The sequence below is a fragment of the Schistocerca nitens genome, chromosome 8, assembly GCF_023898315.1.
Source record: "Schistocerca nitens isolate TAMUIC-IGC-003100 chromosome 8, iqSchNite1.1, whole genome shotgun sequence".
NCBI classification, from domain to species: domain Eukaryota; kingdom Metazoa; phylum Arthropoda; class Insecta; order Orthoptera; family Acrididae; genus Schistocerca; species Schistocerca nitens.
In genome coordinates, this window is record NC_064621.1 from 590941328 (window position 1) to 590964070 (window position 22743).

At 40.6% G+C, this 22743-nt stretch overlaps 1 protein-coding gene across 1 annotated transcript in view; it reads right to left on the reverse strand.

Annotated features, from left to right (window-relative positions):
* Nucleotides 1-9162: 9162 nt before the first annotated feature.
* The window catches only part of LOC126198789 (carbonic anhydrase-related protein 10-like), a 367685-nt gene continuing 354104 nt past the window's right edge, over nt 9163-22743 (reverse strand). The window contains exons 9-10 of the mRNA XM_049935358.1: nt 20926-20968; nt 9163-10190 (exon numbers count right to left, since the gene is read on the reverse strand). Coding sequence (XP_049791315.1) covers nt 10150-10190; nt 20926-20968 — 84 coding nt within the window. The 3' untranslated portion in view covers nt 9163-10149. The remainder of the gene's footprint in view (nt 10191-20925; nt 20969-22743) is intronic.

A 22743-nucleotide genomic window follows, 5' to 3' on the forward strand; every position in this document is an offset into this window, starting at 1 on the left:
ACCAAATCCTCAAAGTACTTCCACTATCGTACTCATCATTTAATGTCGTTTAGGATACCTGCACATTTTATTTAATTGCAGTGTTTCATTTATATATTTATATGTTACATTCATAATTCGAAATTGCCGAGTTACAGGAACCTTCGACCATTCGATTCATGTGTGTATTCGTATTGTTTACTATAGACTCAGCATTATTTGGCTTGTATTGTGGCAACTACGTATCCCAGCCCCTAGACAACGAAACCAGCCAAAACTTTTAAAATTTCAACTTAGAATCGGAGGGTACGTAGTTGAGGACAATCACACCTCATTCACCACATTTTTATTTGAAAGACTGAAATGAACTGATGGAAATGTGGTTTTGGAGAAATATTTGTTTTTCAGCTGAATTAGTGATGGAACGCTACCCTTCCCCCCCCCCCCCCCCCATGAACCATGGCCCTTGCCGTTGGTGGGGAGGCTTGCGTGCCTCAATGATACAGATAGCCGTACCGTAGGTGCAACCACAACGGAGGGGTATCTGTTGAGAGGCCAGACAAACGTGTGGTTCCTGAAGGGGGGCAGCAACCTTTCACTAGTTGCAGGGGCAACGGTCTGGATGATTGACTGATCTGGCCTTGTAACATTAACCAAAACGGCCTTGCTGTGCTGGTACTGCGATCGGATGAAAGCAAGGGGAAACTACAGCCGTAATTTTTCCTGAGGGCATGCAGCTTTACTGTATGTTAAATGATGATGGTGTCCTCTTGGGTAAAATATTCCGGAGGTAAAATAGTCCCCCATTCGGATCTCCGGGAGGGGACTACTCAAGAGGACGTCGTTATCAGGAGAAAGAAAACTGGCGTTCTATGGATCGGAGCGTGGAATGTCAGATCCCTTAATCGGGCAGGTAGGTTAGAAAATTTAAAAAGGGAAATGGATAGGTTAATGTTAGATATAGCGGGAATTAGTGAAGTTCGGTGGCAGGAGAAACAAGACTTTTGGTCAGGTGAATACAGGGTTATAAATATAAAATCAAATAGGGGTAATGCAGGAGTAGGTTTAATAATGAATAAAAAAATTGGAGTGCGGGTTAGCTACTACAAACAGCATAGTGAACGCATTATTGTGGCCAAGATAGACACGATGGCCATGCCTACCATGGGGTAGTACAAGTTTATATGCCAACTATCTCTGCAGATGATGAAGAAATTGATGAAATGCATGATGAGATAAAAGAAATTATTCAGGTAGTGAAGGGAGACGAAGATTTAATTTTCATGGGTGAATGGAATTCAAGAGTAGGAAGAGGGAAAGAAGGAAAGATAGTAGGTGAATATGGCTTGGGGCTAAGAAATGAAAGAGGAAAGCGTCTGGTAGAATTTTGTGCAGAGCATAACTTAATCATAGCTAATACTTGGTTTAAGAATCATGAAAGAAGGTTGTATACATGGAAGAACCCTGGAGATACTAGTAGGTATCAGATTATATAATGGTAAGGCAGAGATTTAGGAACCAGGTTTTAAATTGTAAGATATTTCCAGGGCAGATGTGGACTCTGAACACAATCTATTGGTTATGAACTGTAGATTAAAACTGAAGAAACTGCAAAAAGGTGGGAATTTAAGGAGATGGGACCTGGATAAACTGAAAGAACCGGAGGTTGTACAGAGTTTCAGGGAGAGCGTAAGGGAACAACTGACAGAAATGGGGGAAATAAATACAGTAGAAGAAGAATGGGTAGCTTTGAGGGATGAAATAGTGAAGGCAGCAGATGATCAAATAGGTAAAAAGACGAGGGCTAGTAGCAAGCCTTGGGTAACAGAAGAAATATTGAATTTAATTGATGAAAGGAGAAAATATAAAAATCCAGTAAATGAAACAGGCAAAAAGGAAAAAAAAGGTCTCAAAAATGAGATCGATGGGAAGTGCAAAATGGCTAAGCAGGGATGGCTAGAGAGCAAATGTAAGGATGTAGAGGCTTATCTCACTAGGGGTAAGATAGATATGCCTCCAGGAAAATTAAAGAGACCTTTGGAGAAAGGAGAACCACTTGCATGAATATCTAGAGCTCAGATGGAAACCCAGCTCTAAGCTAAGAAGGGAAAGCAGAAGGGTAGAAGGAGTATATAGAGGGTCTATACAAGGGTGATGTACTTGAGGACAATATTATGGAAATAGAAGAGTATGTAGATGAAGATGAAATAGGAGATATGATATTGCGTGAAGAGTATGACAGAGCACTGAAAGACCTGAGTCGAAACAAGGCCTCCGGAGTAGACAACATTCCATTAGAACTACTGACAGCCTTGGGAGATCCAGTCCTGACAAAACTCTACCATCTGGTGAGCAAGATGTATGAGACAGGCGAAATACCCTCAGACGTCAAGAAGAATATAATAATCGCAATCCCAAAGAAAGAAGGTGTTGACAGATGTGAACATTGCCGAACTACCAGTTTAATAAGTCACAGCTGCAAAATACTAACGTGAATTTTTTAAAGACGAATGGAAAGACTGATAGAAGCTGACCTCGGGGAAGATCAGTTTGGAGTCCGTAGTAATGTTGGAACACGTGAGGCAATACTGACCCTACGACATATCTTAGAAGAAAGATTAAGGAAAGGCAAACTTACGTTTCTAGCATCTGTTGACTTAGAGAAAGCTTTTGACAATGTTGATTGGAATAGTCTCTTTCAGATTCTGAAGGTGGCAGGGGTAAAATACAGAGAGCGAAAGGCTATTTACAATTTGTACAGAAAACAGATGGTAGTTATAAGAGTCGAGGGACACGAAAGGGAATCAGTGGTTGGGAAGGGAGTGAGACAGGGATGTAGCCTATCCCCGATGTTATTCAATCTGTATATTGAGCAAGCAATAAAGGAAACAAAGGAAAAGTTCGGAGTAGGTATTAAAATCCATGGAGAAGAAATAAAAACCTTGAGGTTCGCCGATGACATTGTAATTCTGTCAGAGACAGCAAAGGACTTGGAAGAGCAGTTGAGCGGAATGGACAGTGCCTTGAAAGGAGGATATAAGATGAACATCAACAAAAGCAAGACGAGGATAATGGATTGTAGTCGTATAATGCTGAGGGAATTACATTAGGAAATGAGACACTTAAAGTAGTAAAGGAGTTTTGCTATTTGGGGAGCAAATTAACTGATGATGGTCGAAGTAGAGAGGATATAAGATGTAGACTGGCAATGGCAAGGAAAGCGTTTCAGAAGAAGAAAAATTTGTTAACATCGAGTATAGATGTAAATGTCAGGAAGTCGTTTCTGAAAATATTAGTATGGATTGTAGCCATGTATGGAAGTGAAACGTGGACGATAAATAGCTTAGAAAAGAAGGGAATAGAAGCTTTCGAAATGTGGTGCTACAGAAGAATGCCGAAGATTAGGTGGGTAGATCACATTACTAATGAGGAGGTATTGAATAGAATTGGGGAGAAGAGGAGTTTGTGGCACAACTTGACTAGAAGAAGGGATCGGTTGGTAGGACATGTTCTGAGACATGGAGGGATCCCCAATTTAGTTTTGGAGGGCAGTGTGAAGGGTAAAAATCGTAGAGGGAGACCAAGAGATGAATACACTAAGCAGATTCAGAAGGATGTATGTTGCAGTAGGTACTGGGAGATGAAGAAGCTTGCACAGGATAGAGTAGCATGGAGAGCTGCATCAAACCAGTCTCAGGACTGAAGACCACAACAAACAACAGTGATGGAAAACGTGAAACTCTTGTTCTGTTATATGACGTTTGATGTTTCCTAGTTTGGTCTACGGTTGTTATTTTAGATCGAAGGAAAAACTAACGCATATGTTAATGAGAACATTTTGAGAGGTATCGTGCAAGATCGTGGCACGACCTATTCCATATCAACAAACAGAGATCCTGACTACTGAGAAAAGTCTTTGATTTAAGAAAATCATATAATATTTATTGGACCGGGCAGCTCAAAGATCATTGAGAGTCTTTCGTCTAAAGCTATGAGTTTGTTCTGTTTCTCGTTACTTAACCCCAGAATCCCAAATATAACTGATCGCCGTATTCAGAAGATGGAAAGTAACTCAATTTTAATGAGAGAGATCGTAGCGGCAGTCGTTATTCGAAAATCATACTCAGAAGTACTAGAATATTTGAGCATACTGGGGACTGTTCACATACCAAATTTCTTTCGGATGAAAATATCTTCAAGTTATGCGGAGACGGAACGCCCGTTCACGTCAACGTTAAATTTGCAATTCTTATGCCAATTCTAATGTCATCCTCTTGTTGTATGGATGGTTAGGTCAATGAACTAGAACAAATGTTTCTCTCTTTCTGGTTCGCCGGCCGCAGTGGCCGAGGTGTTCTAGGCGCTTCAGGCTGGAACCGCGCGACCACTACGGTCGCAAGTTGGAATCCTGCCTTGGGCATGGATGTGTGTGATGTCCTTAGGTTAGTTAGGTTTAAGTAGTTCTAAGTTCTAGGGGACTGATGACCTCAGATGTTAAGTCCCATAGTGCTCATAGCCACTTTAACCATCTTTCTGATTCAAAGATAGTTCAAATGGCTCTGAGCACTATGGGACTTAACATCTGAGGTCATCAGTCCCCTAGAACTTAGAACAACTTAAACCTAACTAACCTAAGGACATCACACACATCCATGCCCAAGGCTGGATTCGAAACAGCGACCGTACCAGCAGTGCGGTTCCGGTCTGAAGCACCTAGAACCGCTTGGCCACAGCGGCCGGCTCTGTTTCTGGTACTGTATTTTTGTATTTTTTACTCTTAAGCCATTTCTGTTTTAGGAAAATGTAATATAATTCTGTCTTTGTTTGAGAAACCAGTTCTTCTCTTAATTATAGTTCACTCTGAACTTATAGCTGTAGTATATAATTTCCCAAAAGTTGAACATTGTCGTTTTAGCGTTATGACAGATAAGATTCAAATACACTGAAAACGTCCAAACATAGAAAATGCGGCGAGAGGAATTTATTACGGAATTTTTTAGATACCCGTTATTTCATAGTTGAAAGTGTCCTGCAGATTAATCGGAGCTACGATAGATCGTATCATCTGGTTTCTTCCTCTGCATCTAGACGCTTTCTTGCCGTTGTTATTGGTATTTAATGCAGGAGTATACTGAGCCTTGCGTATTCGCAGTTTGGACAGAAGCTAAAGATGTTGATGGTACTAACACCAGGATGGACACCAAGTCTATCTAGAACCTTCAATATACTCAGATTTCCACCGCTGAATGAAATATTGTGGGCATCATGATATCCCCCACTCCTTCCCCTGTTTCAAAGTTTTTATCCCAACAAATACATTCTCAGACACAAGAGTACACATGAGCTTATTCAGATATTCGATTTGATTCTGTGGGCAACTTAAAAGACATTTTACAAGAAGATCTGGGTGCTCTAAGTCTCTAAATATTAGTTTACTCTCTTTCATAATAATAGCTCATATTTTTTATGGTGACAAGGAATACCAGTAGCTTGACTTATTCCTTGTTTTCATCACGACTGAGTTCTATGTAGGCAAGTAAAATGAAGAGAATTATCATCAGTCAATGACCGGTGTAAATAAATTGGCAAAAAAGCTTTTCTTACTTCTGCAAATTATTCGCATTTTTTGAAATATCATATCATAGTATTACTGTAGTTCATTTATAATTTTACCTTTTAAGCGACCACTATTCCTATTACCACCTGATCAAATTTTATCTTTTAGATTCTGTTTCAGTTTCCCTAGAAGGGTGTCCAATCTTTTTTTAAAGTGACCATCGCGTTCTAGTTTAATTATTGTTGTGTCCTCGCCAATAGACGCAACCAGAGTTGGTGCGCTGAGACAGTTTCCGATTGGCGCCGTCCAGTCAGCAACCTCTGCGCCGCCGCAAGTGAGACGGTCACTCACGTTGCGAAAAGAGGCGGCCCAGGCTGCAACTGACGGTTAATGATTTGCAAAAGCGTACGACAGTTCTTGTAGGGATTTCCCCGGTTGCCATTTGTAGTTACTGTTCGTAGTGGAGATCAGCGTACGACATTTGGTCTACTAGTGGAGTCGCCTATAGCCTTTGCACTGGGATTAGTGGAGACGTTTTTTACAGTGACTGACAAAGTGGTGCCCCAGACAGACAAAGTGTTGTTGACACTGTATTCAGTAACCCACGCCTTGGTTGTATCTGTCAGCAAGCATATCCAGTGAGTTGCTTACAACTTAAACGAAGTGTCATAGCACAACAAATAGCATGTATGTGTCTCAATAACTTGTTTGTACTGTCACAGCCCCACCGGCGACCTCGGAGCTCCTAAACCTAATGACGTGTGGAACTGTTCTATACAGAAGACTAGTACACATCAGTTATTGTCCTGTTGACGTATTGTACAGACTCGTGACACTTTTTTAACCTTTTGAGGCACCATCTATACGGAATTTGGTATAAAATAAATCTCTACAACATCACTACAATTTCCGAGTTGCTGAAAATATTCAGAGCAGCTGCAGCCTCATTACTTCCTGTTCTACCCTCATAATTCTTGTAGCAGATGTGTCCTTTGTTTCCTTACTAGATACTTACTACACTCATCCTTTGTGAATACTTCAAATCCAAAACTGCACGGTTGTTCACACCAGTGACAGTAGCAACGGCATTTTTTGATTTGTGACCCCTTTCTTGCCACGTTCTGTCAAAAGCGAGTGCGATACCTGATTTTCCTTCCTTCCTATACTGTCTGTACTGGTAGCAGATCTTGTGGGAAAATCACCTTCAGTCTGAACAGAGTTCAAAATGGCTCTGAGCACTATGCGACTTAACGTCTGAGGTCATGAGTCGCCTAGAACTTAGAACTAATTAAACCTAACTAACCTAAGGACATCACACACATCCATGCCCGAGGCAGGATTCGAACCTGCGACCGTAGCGGTCGCTCGGCTCCAGACTGTAGCGCCCAGAACCGCACGGCCTCTGAACAGAGTATGCCCCCACTTCATCGTATTCGTGTATTTTCGTAAGCATAAGTGACAGATTGGAAAGGTGTTTAAGAAGCACTAAGTCCTCTGCCAGGTGCTCACTGTACAAACGGCTGTCTAATATTTCTTTCAAACCCATGTGTTACTGCAGTTTCAAAGGTCCACAAAACGTATGTCAGGTGACATAAACAATAGCAATGTTGAAGGGAAATCCATTACAATTTGTTTTCCTGTCAGTAAGACGTACACAAAAATTACCTAACAAACTATTCTTGAGATATTCACAAAATGTAGAATAGAGAACAAACTTCTTTTATGCACTAGATATCTCTTCTTTTTGGGAATAAATATGTACGCATCAGAAGTTGAGAAAACTCCATGATTTCAGGTACAAATTTTAAAATTTGAACGAAATTCCAAGCAGTTTATCTCTCAGTGAACACCTAGGAAAATAAATAAGTTTTTAATTGACTATCAATATTTTGTTGTGAGTTATGTAGTGTTCCACAGCATAACCTTTTTTTAGCCTGATGTTCACATTATTTACTAGTAAATGATATGGGTCGAGAACTTCCATGTTTCATAAGTTTTACTTGTTTGTCAGCTCTTCCATAGCCGCCTCAGGACTTAAACACCTTTGATAACAGCTTTCGCCTACCTATGCTGCTACATTAACTTACGGATCATGGTCAGTATATATATATATATTTTCTTATGAAATTTTGCAGCAAATGAGGGAGAATGACTACAAATATCTGTAATATTTACATGTATTTCTTGAAGCGGCTAGCACATATTTTACCTTGAAACATAGATTATGCATTCATGCTACTCATTGTGCCATCTGTCTGACACACCCAAAACTTGTGTATTGGGAAGCTGCTCTGTAAAAGGAATTCGGTTTGAAGTTGCAAGATGATAAACCGCAGAGTCGTAAAGAGATGCAAAAGAATAGCAACACTCACGTAATTTCTGTATTTTCATTCTTTATTTTAAAATATAATCAGCTGAACATTTATTTATGTTATTGTTATCCAAATGAGGATTGAGATTTATTAAGCAAACTGAGTAAAAGAATATTTGTCGCAATATATAATCGCTTTATAGACCAAAACAGTTGCCAATCACTATTATAAGAGGCTGTTAGACTATATGCAATAAAATCCTAATGATTTTTTAAATTGTCCATCGATTTTCAGACTTGTTTCATCTATCATTACTGTTATTAGTTCATAGTTCAGGAATACAAAACGTGTTCGAGTCATATAAACCGTTAAGAATACCGACAAAACCTTTTTTCTGTTGAAGAGGAATATCAGTCTTATGGTTTAGGTAACTTAAGAAACTATTTATAAACAATTTACGTGGCATATAAATACCAAACAGAAGATTGCTAGGTGCGTAGTGTTACGGGTATAGAAAGCCTTGACTGTTAGGTAAGGTAATCAAGACTTTCAAGACTTCCGTAGAGTGGTAGGAGGATAAAATGAGTGTACTAACTCCTTTTCTTATTATCTTAGTAAATCTTGTTCCCTGACGAAATAACTTAGGCTATGAAGGTTTGCATTTATGACAGGTGCCTGTGGGCTACTATGTACGAGAGCTGAGGAAATAGAGAACATATTACTTTAGCTACTTCCTCAGAAAGTAACATGCTGTATGGTGAGACTAGAAATGACGATGTGTCGAGGAGCGTAAATGTTGATGATGGATCTGCGATATGAAAAACAGAAACGCAGGAAAGGTGATACACATGATATATCGCACGTGAAACCCTAATAGGAGTGTGTATGGTGTCCACCAAAACTTAACAATAAAACAGGAAGGAATAGAGGGAAGAGAGGATGTTGTGGGGACAGTCAAAGAATATATTATGAGAAAAGAGATTTCTGTGATGTTGTGTGTTTGCGATGTGCTGACTATGACAAGATTAGACAATTATGATTATTATGATCTTAGGATGGTAAATTGTTTTATCTTCTGTATCCATCACTATAGAAAGAGAGGAATATCGAGATTGCAGATAAATGATTACTTAATTAAAACTGATTTATGGAAGGTAGCCGCTTTTGGAATCTTTTGTCTTATGTCTCAGTTCGCTCCCTATCTGTCGCCGTTTTTCAGATATTTTTGATACTATCAGAGTACTGAAACTGGTTTGGCAGGAACAGAGTTAAAGAATAAAACTAATGCACAGATCTTTGTACAATCCCTTTATTACGAATGTCATTCGTATTAATGAAGCATTTTAAAGCTTGTCCCTGTTAGTTCGGTTACAAAGTTTCCGTACTAAAAAACTACAATATCAGTCATTCCATATATACATATACATTCTCTATGCCTCATTGTACAAATGATAGTAGTTTTCTCCGATATATTTACACGTGTACAAAGTTAGTCTTCGCATTTACGCTTGATTATGTTATACTAGTACAAATGGTATGGAACAGACGTAGTATAAGAGTATTTGCGACATCCATAATCTCTACTCGCCATGTCTGCCGTAACATGTTCCCTTCAAAAGGACAGTATTTCACAACAAAGTGATTGTTTACACGACTGTGGTTCTCAAATTCTAGCATGACACAGAAAAATCGAAGGTTTTGTGCTTAAATAGGTAGCGTAATCGGAGTTGTATCTTATACCTTTAACCACATACGATTCCCATTGATGCCACTATTTCACCTGATGGTTACTCATATCTGATACACTGTATTGAAATTTCTATTTTCTGATGGTACCCAAACTGTCTCAATCTACTTGTACATTTCGTTAATGCAACCGTCTGACAAATCTTAACTCCACTTACAAAACTATATATTTACATTTGTGCTCTGCTAATTTTTAGTTTACTGACACTGTCTGCACTCAGAGAAACTGATCGGCCTACAGTAGTTTGGTAGAGTCACAGGCAGCCATGGCGAGATGAGGATGCATTTTCTAGTTTGTCCGCATAGTAATTATGATTCCACAGACGCACAGTCAGCACTCAGAGTAAGCGACAGTCTTATAAAATGCACAGGAAGCGAGTATTTCTGTGTATACTCGGGCCACTAGGAGACAACACGAAAGCCGTTCAGGAGCTCGCAGGGTACAGCGACAACAGCACAACTAATTGACAGGCACCTCTTCTCTTCCGCACAAAGACCGCCGACACCATTCCTATACAGCACCGTGAATCATGCCACAGGCTGGATTTCTCAGCTTCACGACAGGTTGCTCGGTTCATGGTCCTCCCACGTATTGGCTGTAAAAAGACGAAGCACTATTAGTCGTGATGTCGCACACCGGATGCAGTGGTAAGAGAGGACCACACAGCAGTACTATCTCTTTTTTATGGAAGCAAAACATTTGTTGCTCTACAATATGTAACCCTATCTAGTTAAAAAACAATTTTAGTTTTTTAAGCAGTAGAATTTATAAAATCATACATAATTTCATATTTTAATTAAATTCAAGTTAATTAGAGTGATTAGTAACTACCAACGAAAAGCTCACGACTACTTTTAAACGCGTCATTCAGGTTTATACAGATAAGGTTTCAAATGTCATTGCTATTAGAACGACTTATTTCAGTCCGTATAACGACTGCACCAAATGGTAGATATCTGTACAGTTCATATCGTGGCATATATCAGTGACAGCAAATACTGACTTGCTAACATGCATCTCAATTCATTTTCATATTTATTTGCAAGTTCCTTATTTAATGAGTTACATTACCCCACGAATAGTGCCATTGGTGAATCCCGAATTCTAAAGAAAGGGCCATTACAAGGACTTTGGGCTTTTGGGCTGATCGGCCGATGGCAGGTAAGTTGCATTGTCAGTTACAACACTGTCCGTGGAGTGCACCCAGATTTCTTTGGAACTGCAGCCGCTATAATGAGCTGTTTGGGACCTAAAACGCCTGATCTGAAGGACAGTTACACATATCCAACCCAACGCAAAAGAAGTTATTTTACTAGTTGGAATCTCAGCCAAAGGGTCATCGTGGTGGTATGCTTCGCGACTGGCCTTCCAAGAAAACTGAAGGAAGCCAGGCTGGCCAAGAAATGCTCATTTCGTAGCATTCACATGGGAAGCTATACGAAAGTCACAGCAAAAATTATTTTTCTCTACTTGTGTGGTAGCTTTGGCGACCTCCAGATGGCACTCGACGTGGACAGCACATTCCTCTATGTTGCAAAGTGGGAAGGCAGCTCCGTGGTTAGCTTAAAAAACAGCTGTATGGTAATTTGGATGTCTGACTCTCAAAATTTCGTGTTTTTACACATTTGAATTTGGCATCTACATCTTATTTCCTGGGTTAATCAGAGTAATCATCCTGCCATGATTATAAATTCTAGACTGGCCTGTCTGGATAATGGTCACTATGCCTTACAGGCCTTGTCGAAGGAATCTAACAAACAGTTATTTCATTCTTATGTTTTTTTGTAGCCTAGCTGTCCTTATTACGTCAGAACATCATTGACAGCTCGAATTAATAATTGCTAATGATTTCGTAATACCTGACACCCACAACTAATTTTTGAGGGCCAAATCCTGCTCCTTATTCAGTCTGTTGTGCGAGAGATTAATTTCCTTACCTGAGTTCATGGAGAGTATTCGTGTGTCGGTCGGTCCAAACAGGACGGATTATTCAAATTACTTTAAGGATTGTTAACACGAGTCGACGTCTTTCAGCTTTACTATAGCCTAGCACCCCATATTACTTATTTTCATTTGACAGAATCAGATAATGCTTCAGAATGTATCGTCTTACACTAGTCGTGATCACAACTAAAAGAGGAACAGACAGAAAAATATTAAATAAACGATTTGCATAAAATGACATTTTGTCTTCGGAGGCCAGGATTGACTAAATTGTTAAATCTTTATTTTCAGTTGACGCAATCTGAAGCCCTTGATACTCTATTGGTCTACACTGGTCATGATCAGTAGTAAAAGAGAGATAAAGAGAAACAAAAGGATATTTTGTTCAGTATGCCAGTTTATATCAGTGACATCAGTAGAAAGCATATTGAAATTTCCCGTTCATAACGACCACATATACTGGTCCTCTTCATATTTTGTACAATTTTAAGCTAATACATGCTAATTTGATTTCGTTTATCTGAATTTATATAAAACACTTTTTATGAAATTTGCATAAGTTATTGTAACGGTTCAAAAATGGTTCAGATGGCTCTGAGCACTATGGGACTTAACATCTATGGTCATCAGTCCCCTAGAACTTAGAACTATTTAAACCTAACTAACCTAAGGACATCACACAACACCCAGTCATCACGAGGCAGAGAAAATCCCTGACCCCGCCGGGAATCGAACGCAGGAACCTGGGCGTGGGAAGCGAGAAGGCTACCGCACGACCACGAGCTGCGGACTATTGTAACGGTATTCCTTCTATTTCAATAAAATATTCATAGCACTATACCATGTGCTAGAACTTCTATCTGTACAGCTTCCAGTTTGTGTCTATGCAACTATTTTACTGTAGTTATTTCATGGCAACAACCGTAATTTTACAGGATTTTTGTTTTCTTTTTATAATTTAACTGTATATTACCTATTATACTACTCGAATTTTACTGCCATCTTCAGGCCATTACCATTGAAGATTTTTGAACGTTGATTGTTGCAAATTACAGTGGAATGTTAACAAGATAAAAAACTATTAAATATGTACAATCAAATGCTCATGACGTATGAGTATTACCATAACAGAGGAATATACCAAGCGAAATAAATGTTTAATTAAGATATTCAGTTATTCAGAAGCATAAAAATGATCCCTATGTAAAACACAGAAAGCCAAAACAAGTGTAAACAAATAAGATCATGCCAAACATAATTAGCATAACATGGTAATCAGAATGTCTACTCTATGCACCTCTTGTACAAGTACGACAACTTAAAAGAATTAAAAACAATATGGTAAACATAACTCCATAACCATTACAAAGTACACATCATGTTTACCAGTGACAGGGAACAAAAGGAAGCTTTTTAAAACAAGTAAATTGACAAATTTAACAAAATTTCCTTTTGTTTCTCTCTGTTTGTGATCATGGCCTGTGTAAGCGATACATTTTCCAGCGTTTATAATTCTGTCAACTTAAATTAAAATGTTAAAACTTAGTCAATCCTGCACTCCCATGACAGAATCTAGTTTTAAGTAAAATCATTAGCTACATTAATTCCACTGCGTTCGTTGTGGTATCTGATACTTTTAAGACCTTGAAGTCCCAGAAGATGGGCTCCTCATTGTATATGCACCGCCTGTATCTCGTATCGTAGGTTAAGTACCTGTCAGCTCATCATCAAGATCCCACTTATCTAGCAACTCTAGCTGCGTGCGTCCATAAAAGAAACACACCTACAAACTCCTTCCCTACTGCCGCCGTACGCCTTTGAAACCCGCCGTCCTGCGCTCTGTGCACAAATCAGTGCCCTGCTGCTTTCAAGAAGACACAGTCGCCTGAGAAAGTTTCGCAACAAATTAATCTAGGGGAACTCGGAAAGCAACGGGCTACTCAATGTTTGACGATTTTTTCGTAATAAAGGAACACAAGTAAACATTTCTTAAAGATGCTAGAAAATCACCTTGCAGCAGAACATAACGCACCTTCCCTTAAAATTGCTTACAACTGCATATTATGTATTTCTAGTAAATATAGTTTTTTTAAAAGGAAATTTTCATGTTTCCCATTCCGTCGCGTCCACGGAGCAGAACATGGTAAGGCAATATTTTGTGAAATTCACGTATAAACACTGAAATTATTAGGAATATCGTCTTAAAACTAAGACATAAACTTGTTAAATGACCGATTAGGCCTAAGAAATATGGAATATTCGAAAAAATCGTTTCTGCAAGAAAATATTTCAATGTCAGTTTAAAAAACTATATTATTATTTTTAATAGTTAATACACATGTATTGTTACTGCTACTGTTACGTTATTGAATCCCATTACTCGCACACCTGTCGTATTTTCTGACATTCGAATAAATGAAAGGTAGGATGCCTAGTAATAAATCCTATAACCCAGTGCTGTCCAGCTAGACATGTTTCTTAGTCAAATCTGTGTGGTAATAAATTTCTTCTGCTAGTTCATAAAACATTGATGCACTGAAATGGTTCGTTATTCGACTAAAACATCTGCTCTCATTGACTTCAGGTGTGTTACCAGTTCGTCTTCTCGTCCTGCAGTGAACACATTTTTAAATTTCCCATCTGATACGTCAGCTCGGTAGTTGGGATTATTCTTAGATTGCAAACGTAATTTTCGAACATGACTTGGGTGCTACGTTAAACTCCTGGGATTTTTTAAAAACTGCAATTTCAGTAGGCGAAATGGTTGAAACAGCCAGTTTCATTGACTTACTATTCCACTGCTGTAATTCTGTCTTTCTAGAAAAACTAGGGAAAAAAGAAACATATAGACTAAAATCTACCTGTATCGAAAATTATTGGATCAGAATGGAACAGTATCCCAATGTGTCCCGTCCAGTTCCGCCCCAAGACCACACTTCAGATTAACAACGATCGTGGAGCATAATAATTGACAGAGTTAAGCATGTTATTTAACAAACGTCCAGCGAACGTCATGCACTTTAACATTACATGTCATTTAAGAGCGTACATTAACAATTAACGACAAAATCAAGAAGGGTGTCGCACGTTTCCTTAGAGCGACAACCAACTACAATAGGCTGCAGCAGTCTCCTGTCTAGAAAACAACGCAATCCCAATATTACCCGCTATTCTGTTGTGCAACGAATTTCCCTATGTGACCAGTTCTACTCCAGACTAACAGTAAAGCTAATACAGTTATGATACTTTCTCTTTTCATTTTTCATTCAGCCACGTTATTTTCTTTCCCTCCCATCAATAATTATCTTCGATCACGTTCCTCTGGCTGTCCATCGTTCACCCTTGCCTCTTGTCTATTGCGGCTAGCGCTCATGGTTTAAACCTTTCTCATATATTTTGCCTTTTTTGCTGTACTTCCCATAAGTACTGTAAACTACGTTATTTTCTGCAGTAAAGTAACTTGAAAATGTTTAATGTTGTGAATTAGATGTAAACTGTTATAAGCTTAGCGTAATAAATGTGATGAGAAATGTTCAGAAAGCCTTCTTAAACGTAACTGAGGGCCTTGTGGGCTGATATTCCACCGGCTAAGGTAATAAATAAAGAAATTTGACAAGAAATAATGTCAATATCCGACTGCAGTTTTCTTGAGTTAATTATTTCACTTTTCAAAGATAAAGGTCGTGAGGACTCGTCATGTGGAATCGGTCAGTCTATTTGAAATTAGAGTATTTCTTACAAGTAAATATACGGTGACGTTCCCCAAGTAGCTTATATAAATATTGACATATACATTTTACTTTTGGAACAAGTTTTAAGACGACATCTCAAAAATAGAACGTTTATTGTAGAACTTTTGTTGTGGAATGGTCAATTAAAACAACTCTGATGTGTGGTGATTTACGTACGGCATTTTGATTACATCGCATGCCAGAACGACTGTGCTAGTCTCACATTAACGCGGTACAATCTGTCGAATCCACCCGTGGGGCCATCTTTTCTATTAGCATTGAATTAATTAATATAGCCTTATTATGATACTGATTATATTTACACATACCAGATTTTTGTTTGCAGACCACAAGCAGATTTACAGATGAAATACAATTTAATAACATATACACGCAAATTGTCTTACAAAATTACATTTCACTAGAAAGTTAGTTACCTTTGTATTTCAATGTCGGTGATATTATGTTCTTGCAAGCCTATTTCAATGAAATCAGCATAAAAATGTGCTTCCAACCCAAATAAATGACATTTAGAGACATTATTTGCAACTATGATATACATTAGTTATGTTTCAATTTGGTCTTCAGCGTACAAAAACATTAGTCAAAATGCCTTTCGACTAAAATTTATTCTTGAGAGTGACATTTTTAAGAAAAAACCCTTCACAAATAACAGGTAGGTTTTACTAAGTTTTTATATAAGTGAACGTGGGTGCTACTGCTGTGTAGGTGGTTTTTGTGTGACGTTAGCTTGGTAGAACGTCAGCCGTACTGGCTTACGTTTAAGGTGTGATGTTTGTTTTCTACACGAAATAAACATATTAATTAACTGTTTACTTACATAAATCTCTTCCCATTCACAGACTAAACATTTTCAAAGACTGTTTTGGTGATGTGAAACCTTAAACTTAGTAATCTTGCACAACACATGTATTTTCAAGTATTATGCAAGTGGTCTTACCAACACGTTTATAAGATAAGTTTCGACATGTTCCTAAAGATGTCTGAGAATTGGTCCAGAACGTGGAGGAATGTATATGTTAGGTTCAATAGAGACATGTCTGTATTCATGCCTGGGTTCGGCACCAGTGTCAGAAAATCTCGAAGTGGTATAATTACAGCGATGGAAAAAACCGCATCAGCAAGAAGGAGTTGTGCAACACAAACAAAATTGGTGGGCATGTTTCTGTATCTGAAGGATGATTTCTATTCAAATTTCGCGCAAGTTGCATAAGAGTGGTGCTGCTAGCGCCAGTGTGACGATACAAATCTGGATTGCTTTAAATACACGCTGGAACTGTCGGCACCGCTAGATACCTTTGAGATGGGACGTCGTGACTTTATGTTAGTCAAGAACGTCTTTAACGTGACAAAGGCGCCATTATCAACACCTCACTGAGTTTGAACGAGGTCGTGTAATAGGGCTACTAGTAGCTTTTACTTGTGCGACACTGCAAAAAGACTAAGCAATAAATAGTATGGCCACTGTACATGATGGCCAGTAGCGGCGGTCACGAGAATGTACGATCGCAAGAAGACCGGGCCCCGGACGGCCTCGTCACAATACCGAGAGGGAAGACCATCGTGTTCGGCGTATGGCTCTGGCGCATCGTACGGCATTTTCAGCAGCAATTTGAATAGCAATTGCCACCAGAGTTACACAGCAAACAGTTACAAATGGGTTACTTCAAGGACAGCTACGAGCGAGACGCCCTATAGCGTGCAATTCACCGTTCCTAGCCACGCACATTTACGATTAGAGTTGTCTCAAGCGACAGCTGGTTGGAGGGTGGGGAGGTGGTAATTTGTGTTTCCTGATGAAAGCTGGTTCTGCCTTGGTGCTAGTGATGGCCGTGTGTTGGTTAGAAAGAGGCTCTTTCAGGGCCTCCAACCAAACTTTCTGGATGGATGCTACACTACTGGCCATTAAAATTGCTACACCACGAAGATGACGTGCGCCGGTGGCGACACCTACAACGTGCTGACATGAGGAAAGTTTCCAACCTATTTCTCATACACGAACAGCAGTAGACAGGCGTCGCCTGGTGAAACGCTGTTGTGATGCCTCGTGTAAGGAGGAGAAATGCGTACCGTCACGTTTCCGACTTTGATAAAGATCGGATTGTAGCCTAGCGCGATTGCGGTTTATCGTATCGCGACATTGCTACCCGCGTTTGTCGAGATCCAATGACTGTTAGCAGAATATGGAATCGGTGGATTCAGGAGGGTAATACGGAACGCCGTGTTGGATCCCAACGGCCTCGTATCACTAGCAGTCGAGATAACAGGCATCTTATCCGCATGGCTGTAACGGATCATGCAACCACGTCTCGACCCCTGAGTCAACACATGGGGACGTTTGCAAGACAACAACAACTGCACGAACAGTTCGACGACGTTTGCAGCAGCGTGGACTATCAGCTCGGAGACCATGGCTGAGGTTACCTTTGACACTGCATCACAGACAGGAGCGCCTGCGATGGTGTTCTCATCGACGAACCTGGCTGCACGAATGGCAGAACGCCATTTTTTCGGATGAATCCAGGTTCAGTTTACAGCATCATGATGGTCGCATCCGTGTTTGGCGACATCGCGGTGAACGCACATCGGAAGCGTGTATTCGTCATCGCCATACCCTCCATTCGATCCCTGCGAAACCCTACATTTCAGCAGCATAATGCACGATTACATGTTGCAGGTCCTGTACGGGCCTTTCTGGATACATAAAATGTTCGACTGCTGCCCTGGCCAGCACATTCTCCAAATCTCTCACCAACTGAAAACGTCTGCTCAATGGTGGCCGAGCAACTGGCTCGTCACAATACGCCAGTCACTACTCTTAATGAACTGTCGTATCTTGCTGAAGCTGCATGGGCAGCTGTACCTGTACACGCCATCCAAACTATGTTTGACTCAATGCCAAGGCGTATCAAGGCAGTTATTACGGCAAGAGGTGGTTGGATTTATGCACCCAAATTCCGTGAAAATGTAATCACATGTCGGTTCTAGTGAATACCCGTTTATCATTTGCGTTTGTTCTTGGTGTAGCAGTTTTAATGGCCAGTAGTGTCGGTTCACTGGGCCTACACTTGCAGTTATGGTCTGGAGTCCGATTTCGTATGGCAGTACGAGCTCTCTCGTGGCTATGCCATGCACCCTCACTGCATATTTGTTCGTCAGTCTGGTGATTCGACCTGGTGTGCTCCCACTGATGAACGGCATTCCTGGGGGGAGGGTGTTGGCTGGTTTACAATAGGATAACTGTCGCTCGTACAGCGGTGTTGCACCCCACCGTGCTCTACAGGGTGCCCACGTGTAGCACTGGCCTGCTCAATCAGCAAGTCTGTCTCCAGTCCAGCACATATGGCACATCATCCAACAACAAGGCCTGCGTCATCCTTCAATGCATCGACCAACTAAGTGCGACGGGTATGAAACTCCGTCCCTCAGACTTACATCCGGCATCCGCAGAACACAATGTGCGCACGTTTGCATGCTTATATTCAGTATTCTGGAGGTTACTCCAGTTATTAATACCTGCATTTCTCATTTGCAATGACTTATCTCGCGCTTACATCAATTTGTGATCATGCTATGTTAATCATACAGGGTGGTCCATTGATCATGACATGGCCAAATATCTCACGAAATAAGCGTCAAACGAAAAACGTACAAAGAACGAAACTTGTCTAGCTTGTAGGGGAAACCACATGGCGCTATGGTTGGCCCGCTAGATGGCGCTGCCATAGGTCAAACGGATATCAACAGCGATTTTTTTTTCAAATAGGCACCCCCATTTCTATTACATATACGTGTAGTAAGTGAAGAAATGTGAATGTTTTACTTGGACCACTTTCTTCGCTTTGTTATAGATGGCGCTGTAATAGTCACAAATATGTGGCTCACAATTTTAGAGGATCAGTTGGTAAAAGGAAGGTTTTTTACAGTAAAATACAGAACTTTGGTACGTTTGAACTTTTTATTCAGGTTGTTCCAATGTGATACATGAACCTTTGTGAACTTATCATTTCTGAGAACGCATGCTGTTACAGCGTGATTACCTGTAAATACCACATTAATTCAATAAATGCTCAAAATGATGTCCGTCAACCTCAATGCATTTGGCAATGCGTGTAACGACATTCCTCTCAACAGCGAGCAGTTCGCCTTCCGTAAGGTTCGCACATGCATTGACAATGCGCTGACGCATGTTTTCAGGAGTTGTCGGTGCATCACGATGGCAAATATCCTTCAACTTTCCCCATAGAAGGAAATCCGGGGACGTCAGATCCGGTGAACGTGCGGCCCATGGTATGGTGCTTCGATGACCAATCCACCTGTCATGAAATATGCTATTCAATTCCGATTCAACCGCACGCGAGCTATGTGCCGGACATCCATCATGTTGAAAGTACATCTCCATTCTGTCATGCAGTTAAACGTCTTGTAGTAACATCGGTAGAACATTACGTAGGAAATCAGCATACATTGCACCATTTACATTGCCATCGATAAAATGGGGGCAAATTATCCCTCCTCCCATAGTGCCGCACCATACATTAACCCGCCAAGGTCGTTGATGTTCTACTTGTCGCTGCCATCGTCTATTTTTCGTTGGCCAATTGTGCATATTATGCCAGTCTACGTTACCGCTGTTGGTGAATGACGCTTCGTCGCTAAATAGAACGCGTGCAAAAATCTGTCATCGTCTCGTAATTTCTCTTGTGCCCAGTGGCAGAACTGTACACGACGTTCAAAGTCGTCGCCATGCCATTCGTGGTGCACAGAAAAATGCTACGGGTGCAATCGATGTTGATGTACCATTCTCAACATCGACGTTTTTGAGATTCCCGATCTTCGCGCAATTTGTCTGCTACTGATGAGCGGATTAGCCGCGACAGCAGCTAAAACACCTACTTGGGCATCATCATTTGTTGCAGGTCGTGGTTGACGTTTCCTTAAATAACGTAACTATCCGGCGAACGATCCGGACACTTGGATGATGACGTCCAGGTTACCGAGCAGCATACATAGCACACGCCCGTTGGGCATTTTGATCACAACAGCCATACATCGACACGATATCGACCTTTTCCGTAATTGGGAAACGGTCCATTTTAACACGAAGCAAATAACGTCAGCACTGGCGGAATGCTACGTGATACCACGTACTTATACGGTTGTGACTATTATAGTGCCATCTATCACAAAGCGAAAAACGTTGTCCGACTAAAACATTCATATTTCTTTACGTACTACACGAATATGTAATAAAAAAATGGGGGTTACTATTTAAAAAAAACGCTGTTGATATCCGTTTGACCCATGGCAGCGCCCTTTAGCGGGCCAACCATAGCGCCATCTGGTTTCCCCCTTCAAGCTAGATGAGTTTCGTTCTTTGTAGTTTTTCCGTTTGACGCTTATTTCGTGGGATATTTGGCCCGGTCACTATCAATGTACCACCCTGTATATGTTACGTAGGTCAAATGTACCCTCGAAACTTCATTAGTCTACAGTAATTTTTTTTTTTTTTTGGTGTTGCGATTTTTCTGTCAGTGTAACTATTGAATTACTTTCATGCGGTGTCCATTTTCTTCGTTTCCATCTCAAGAAAGCAACAGACTATCAGATATACTGCATGATATTCTCACTCACCTCTGTAATACATGTCTCGCCGCATGGTGGGACACTTCTTGCCCTGTGAACAAAACAACAGAGTTAGTTTACGCGTTCACCGTCTGGTAGAACAGTACATGAAAAGTGCAGAAGTCCTGATTAGAAAACAAAAAAATCACTTGCGACTTCCGGTTTCACATATTTCACTCAGTAAACATCTACATATCTTCAGGCCTCAAGGAAATATACCACACGATAATAACTTGCTTTCACTGAAAAAGAGTACCCAACTCTGTAGTGCAGGTTGTAAATCACGCCAGTGCGGTAGCACCCAACTCGAAAGTTAGCTTTTTCGAATTCTCGTGGTTGGTGGAATTTTCACTACTAATGTCTTACCATCAAAATTAAGGGAGAAAATGGTGGATGGTTCACCAGTCTATGCTCCAATGCCCTGGACTACGTTCCAGACCCCACCACAGAGTCTCATGAAGTGAGGACATGGGACACTCTAGATGGTGATGCGTCCGACGGGGACATTAAGCTTGGCAGCTCCATCGGTGAAATTCGAAACGAGTACGCTATTAGTTGTCACCGAGTTTATAATGTTTCTGGCTTAGTCAGCCATCACATTAGGCTCCAAGAAGCTGTTCCCAGAGCAGTGAAGGTGCAAGAAGCATATAGATGACGAAATGTGGTGTGGCAGATGTCAGACTCGGTACCATTTCCGTGAGAAAGACCGCCTGCATAATGCTACTGCTCTGTGACTGGCTGCTGTGTTCGGTGCTTGGGCGCCAAAACGTTAAAGTATTGTTATTATTATTAGTTAAACTACTCATTGGAATGACTTCACTTTCTAATATAAATATCTTTCGACAGCTGACTATCAATCAGTCATTTTAGAATTATTAAAAACAATTTAAATAAAAAACAAAACACTGATGAAATTGCAGACGAAGCACTTCGGAAGCGTTCGGGTCACGCCTTTTCTAGTATGGGGCGCGAAGTGTTTCGGGCTGTTCGTCACTTTGGATTCGGCAGTCGAGATGAACAGACATGTTGTCTGTCGTAGGATGTGTTTCCAATTTTTATTTAAGTTCCTGTTCGTCACTCTGGATTAGGCAGTCATACAGTCATGTTCTCTGTGGCAGAGTGTGTTTGCCAGTATTCAGTATTAAAAGATTCACTCCGGTAGTCATGAGGCACAGACACGTGCCACAAATAGTGTAAAGATATATTTTCGTGAACATTGTATTTGATCATGTACTGTGCTGTATCAGAAGGTGTTGTTTTAAGATCATGTAGTCTTCTCGTGTGGCTATATTAAAATACACGGGTGGCTTCCCAATGGAGTGACACATTATTTCAGAACACACACTCGCTAAAAGTCAGTTTCAGCCTCAAGATACAGAATCTACGACCAGCGTGCTGTTTTTTGCGCTGGGGCCATCAACTTGAAGACAGCAGGTGAACTATAACAGAACCTTCGTATTCCACACAGTGCAGTGGAAACAACAACACGTCTCACGTGTACTGCATGCACAGAACAAATGTGTTCAGTTACACGTCATATGCAGTAATGCAGGGGAGGTAAAGGAGGATGGTCGTTATTAACACCAACAATCAATTCATTCTTCCTTTCTCGCCGCCGGCCGGAGTGGCCGTTCGGTTCTAGGCGCTACAGTATGGTACCGCGCGACCGCTGCGGTCGCAAGTTCGAATCCTGCCTCGGGCATCGATGTGTGTGATGTCCTTAGGTTAGTTAGGTTTAAGTAGTTCTACGATCTAGGGGACTTATGACCTCAGATGATAAGTCCCATAGTGCTCAGAGCCATTTGAACCATTCTTCCTTTCTCGCCT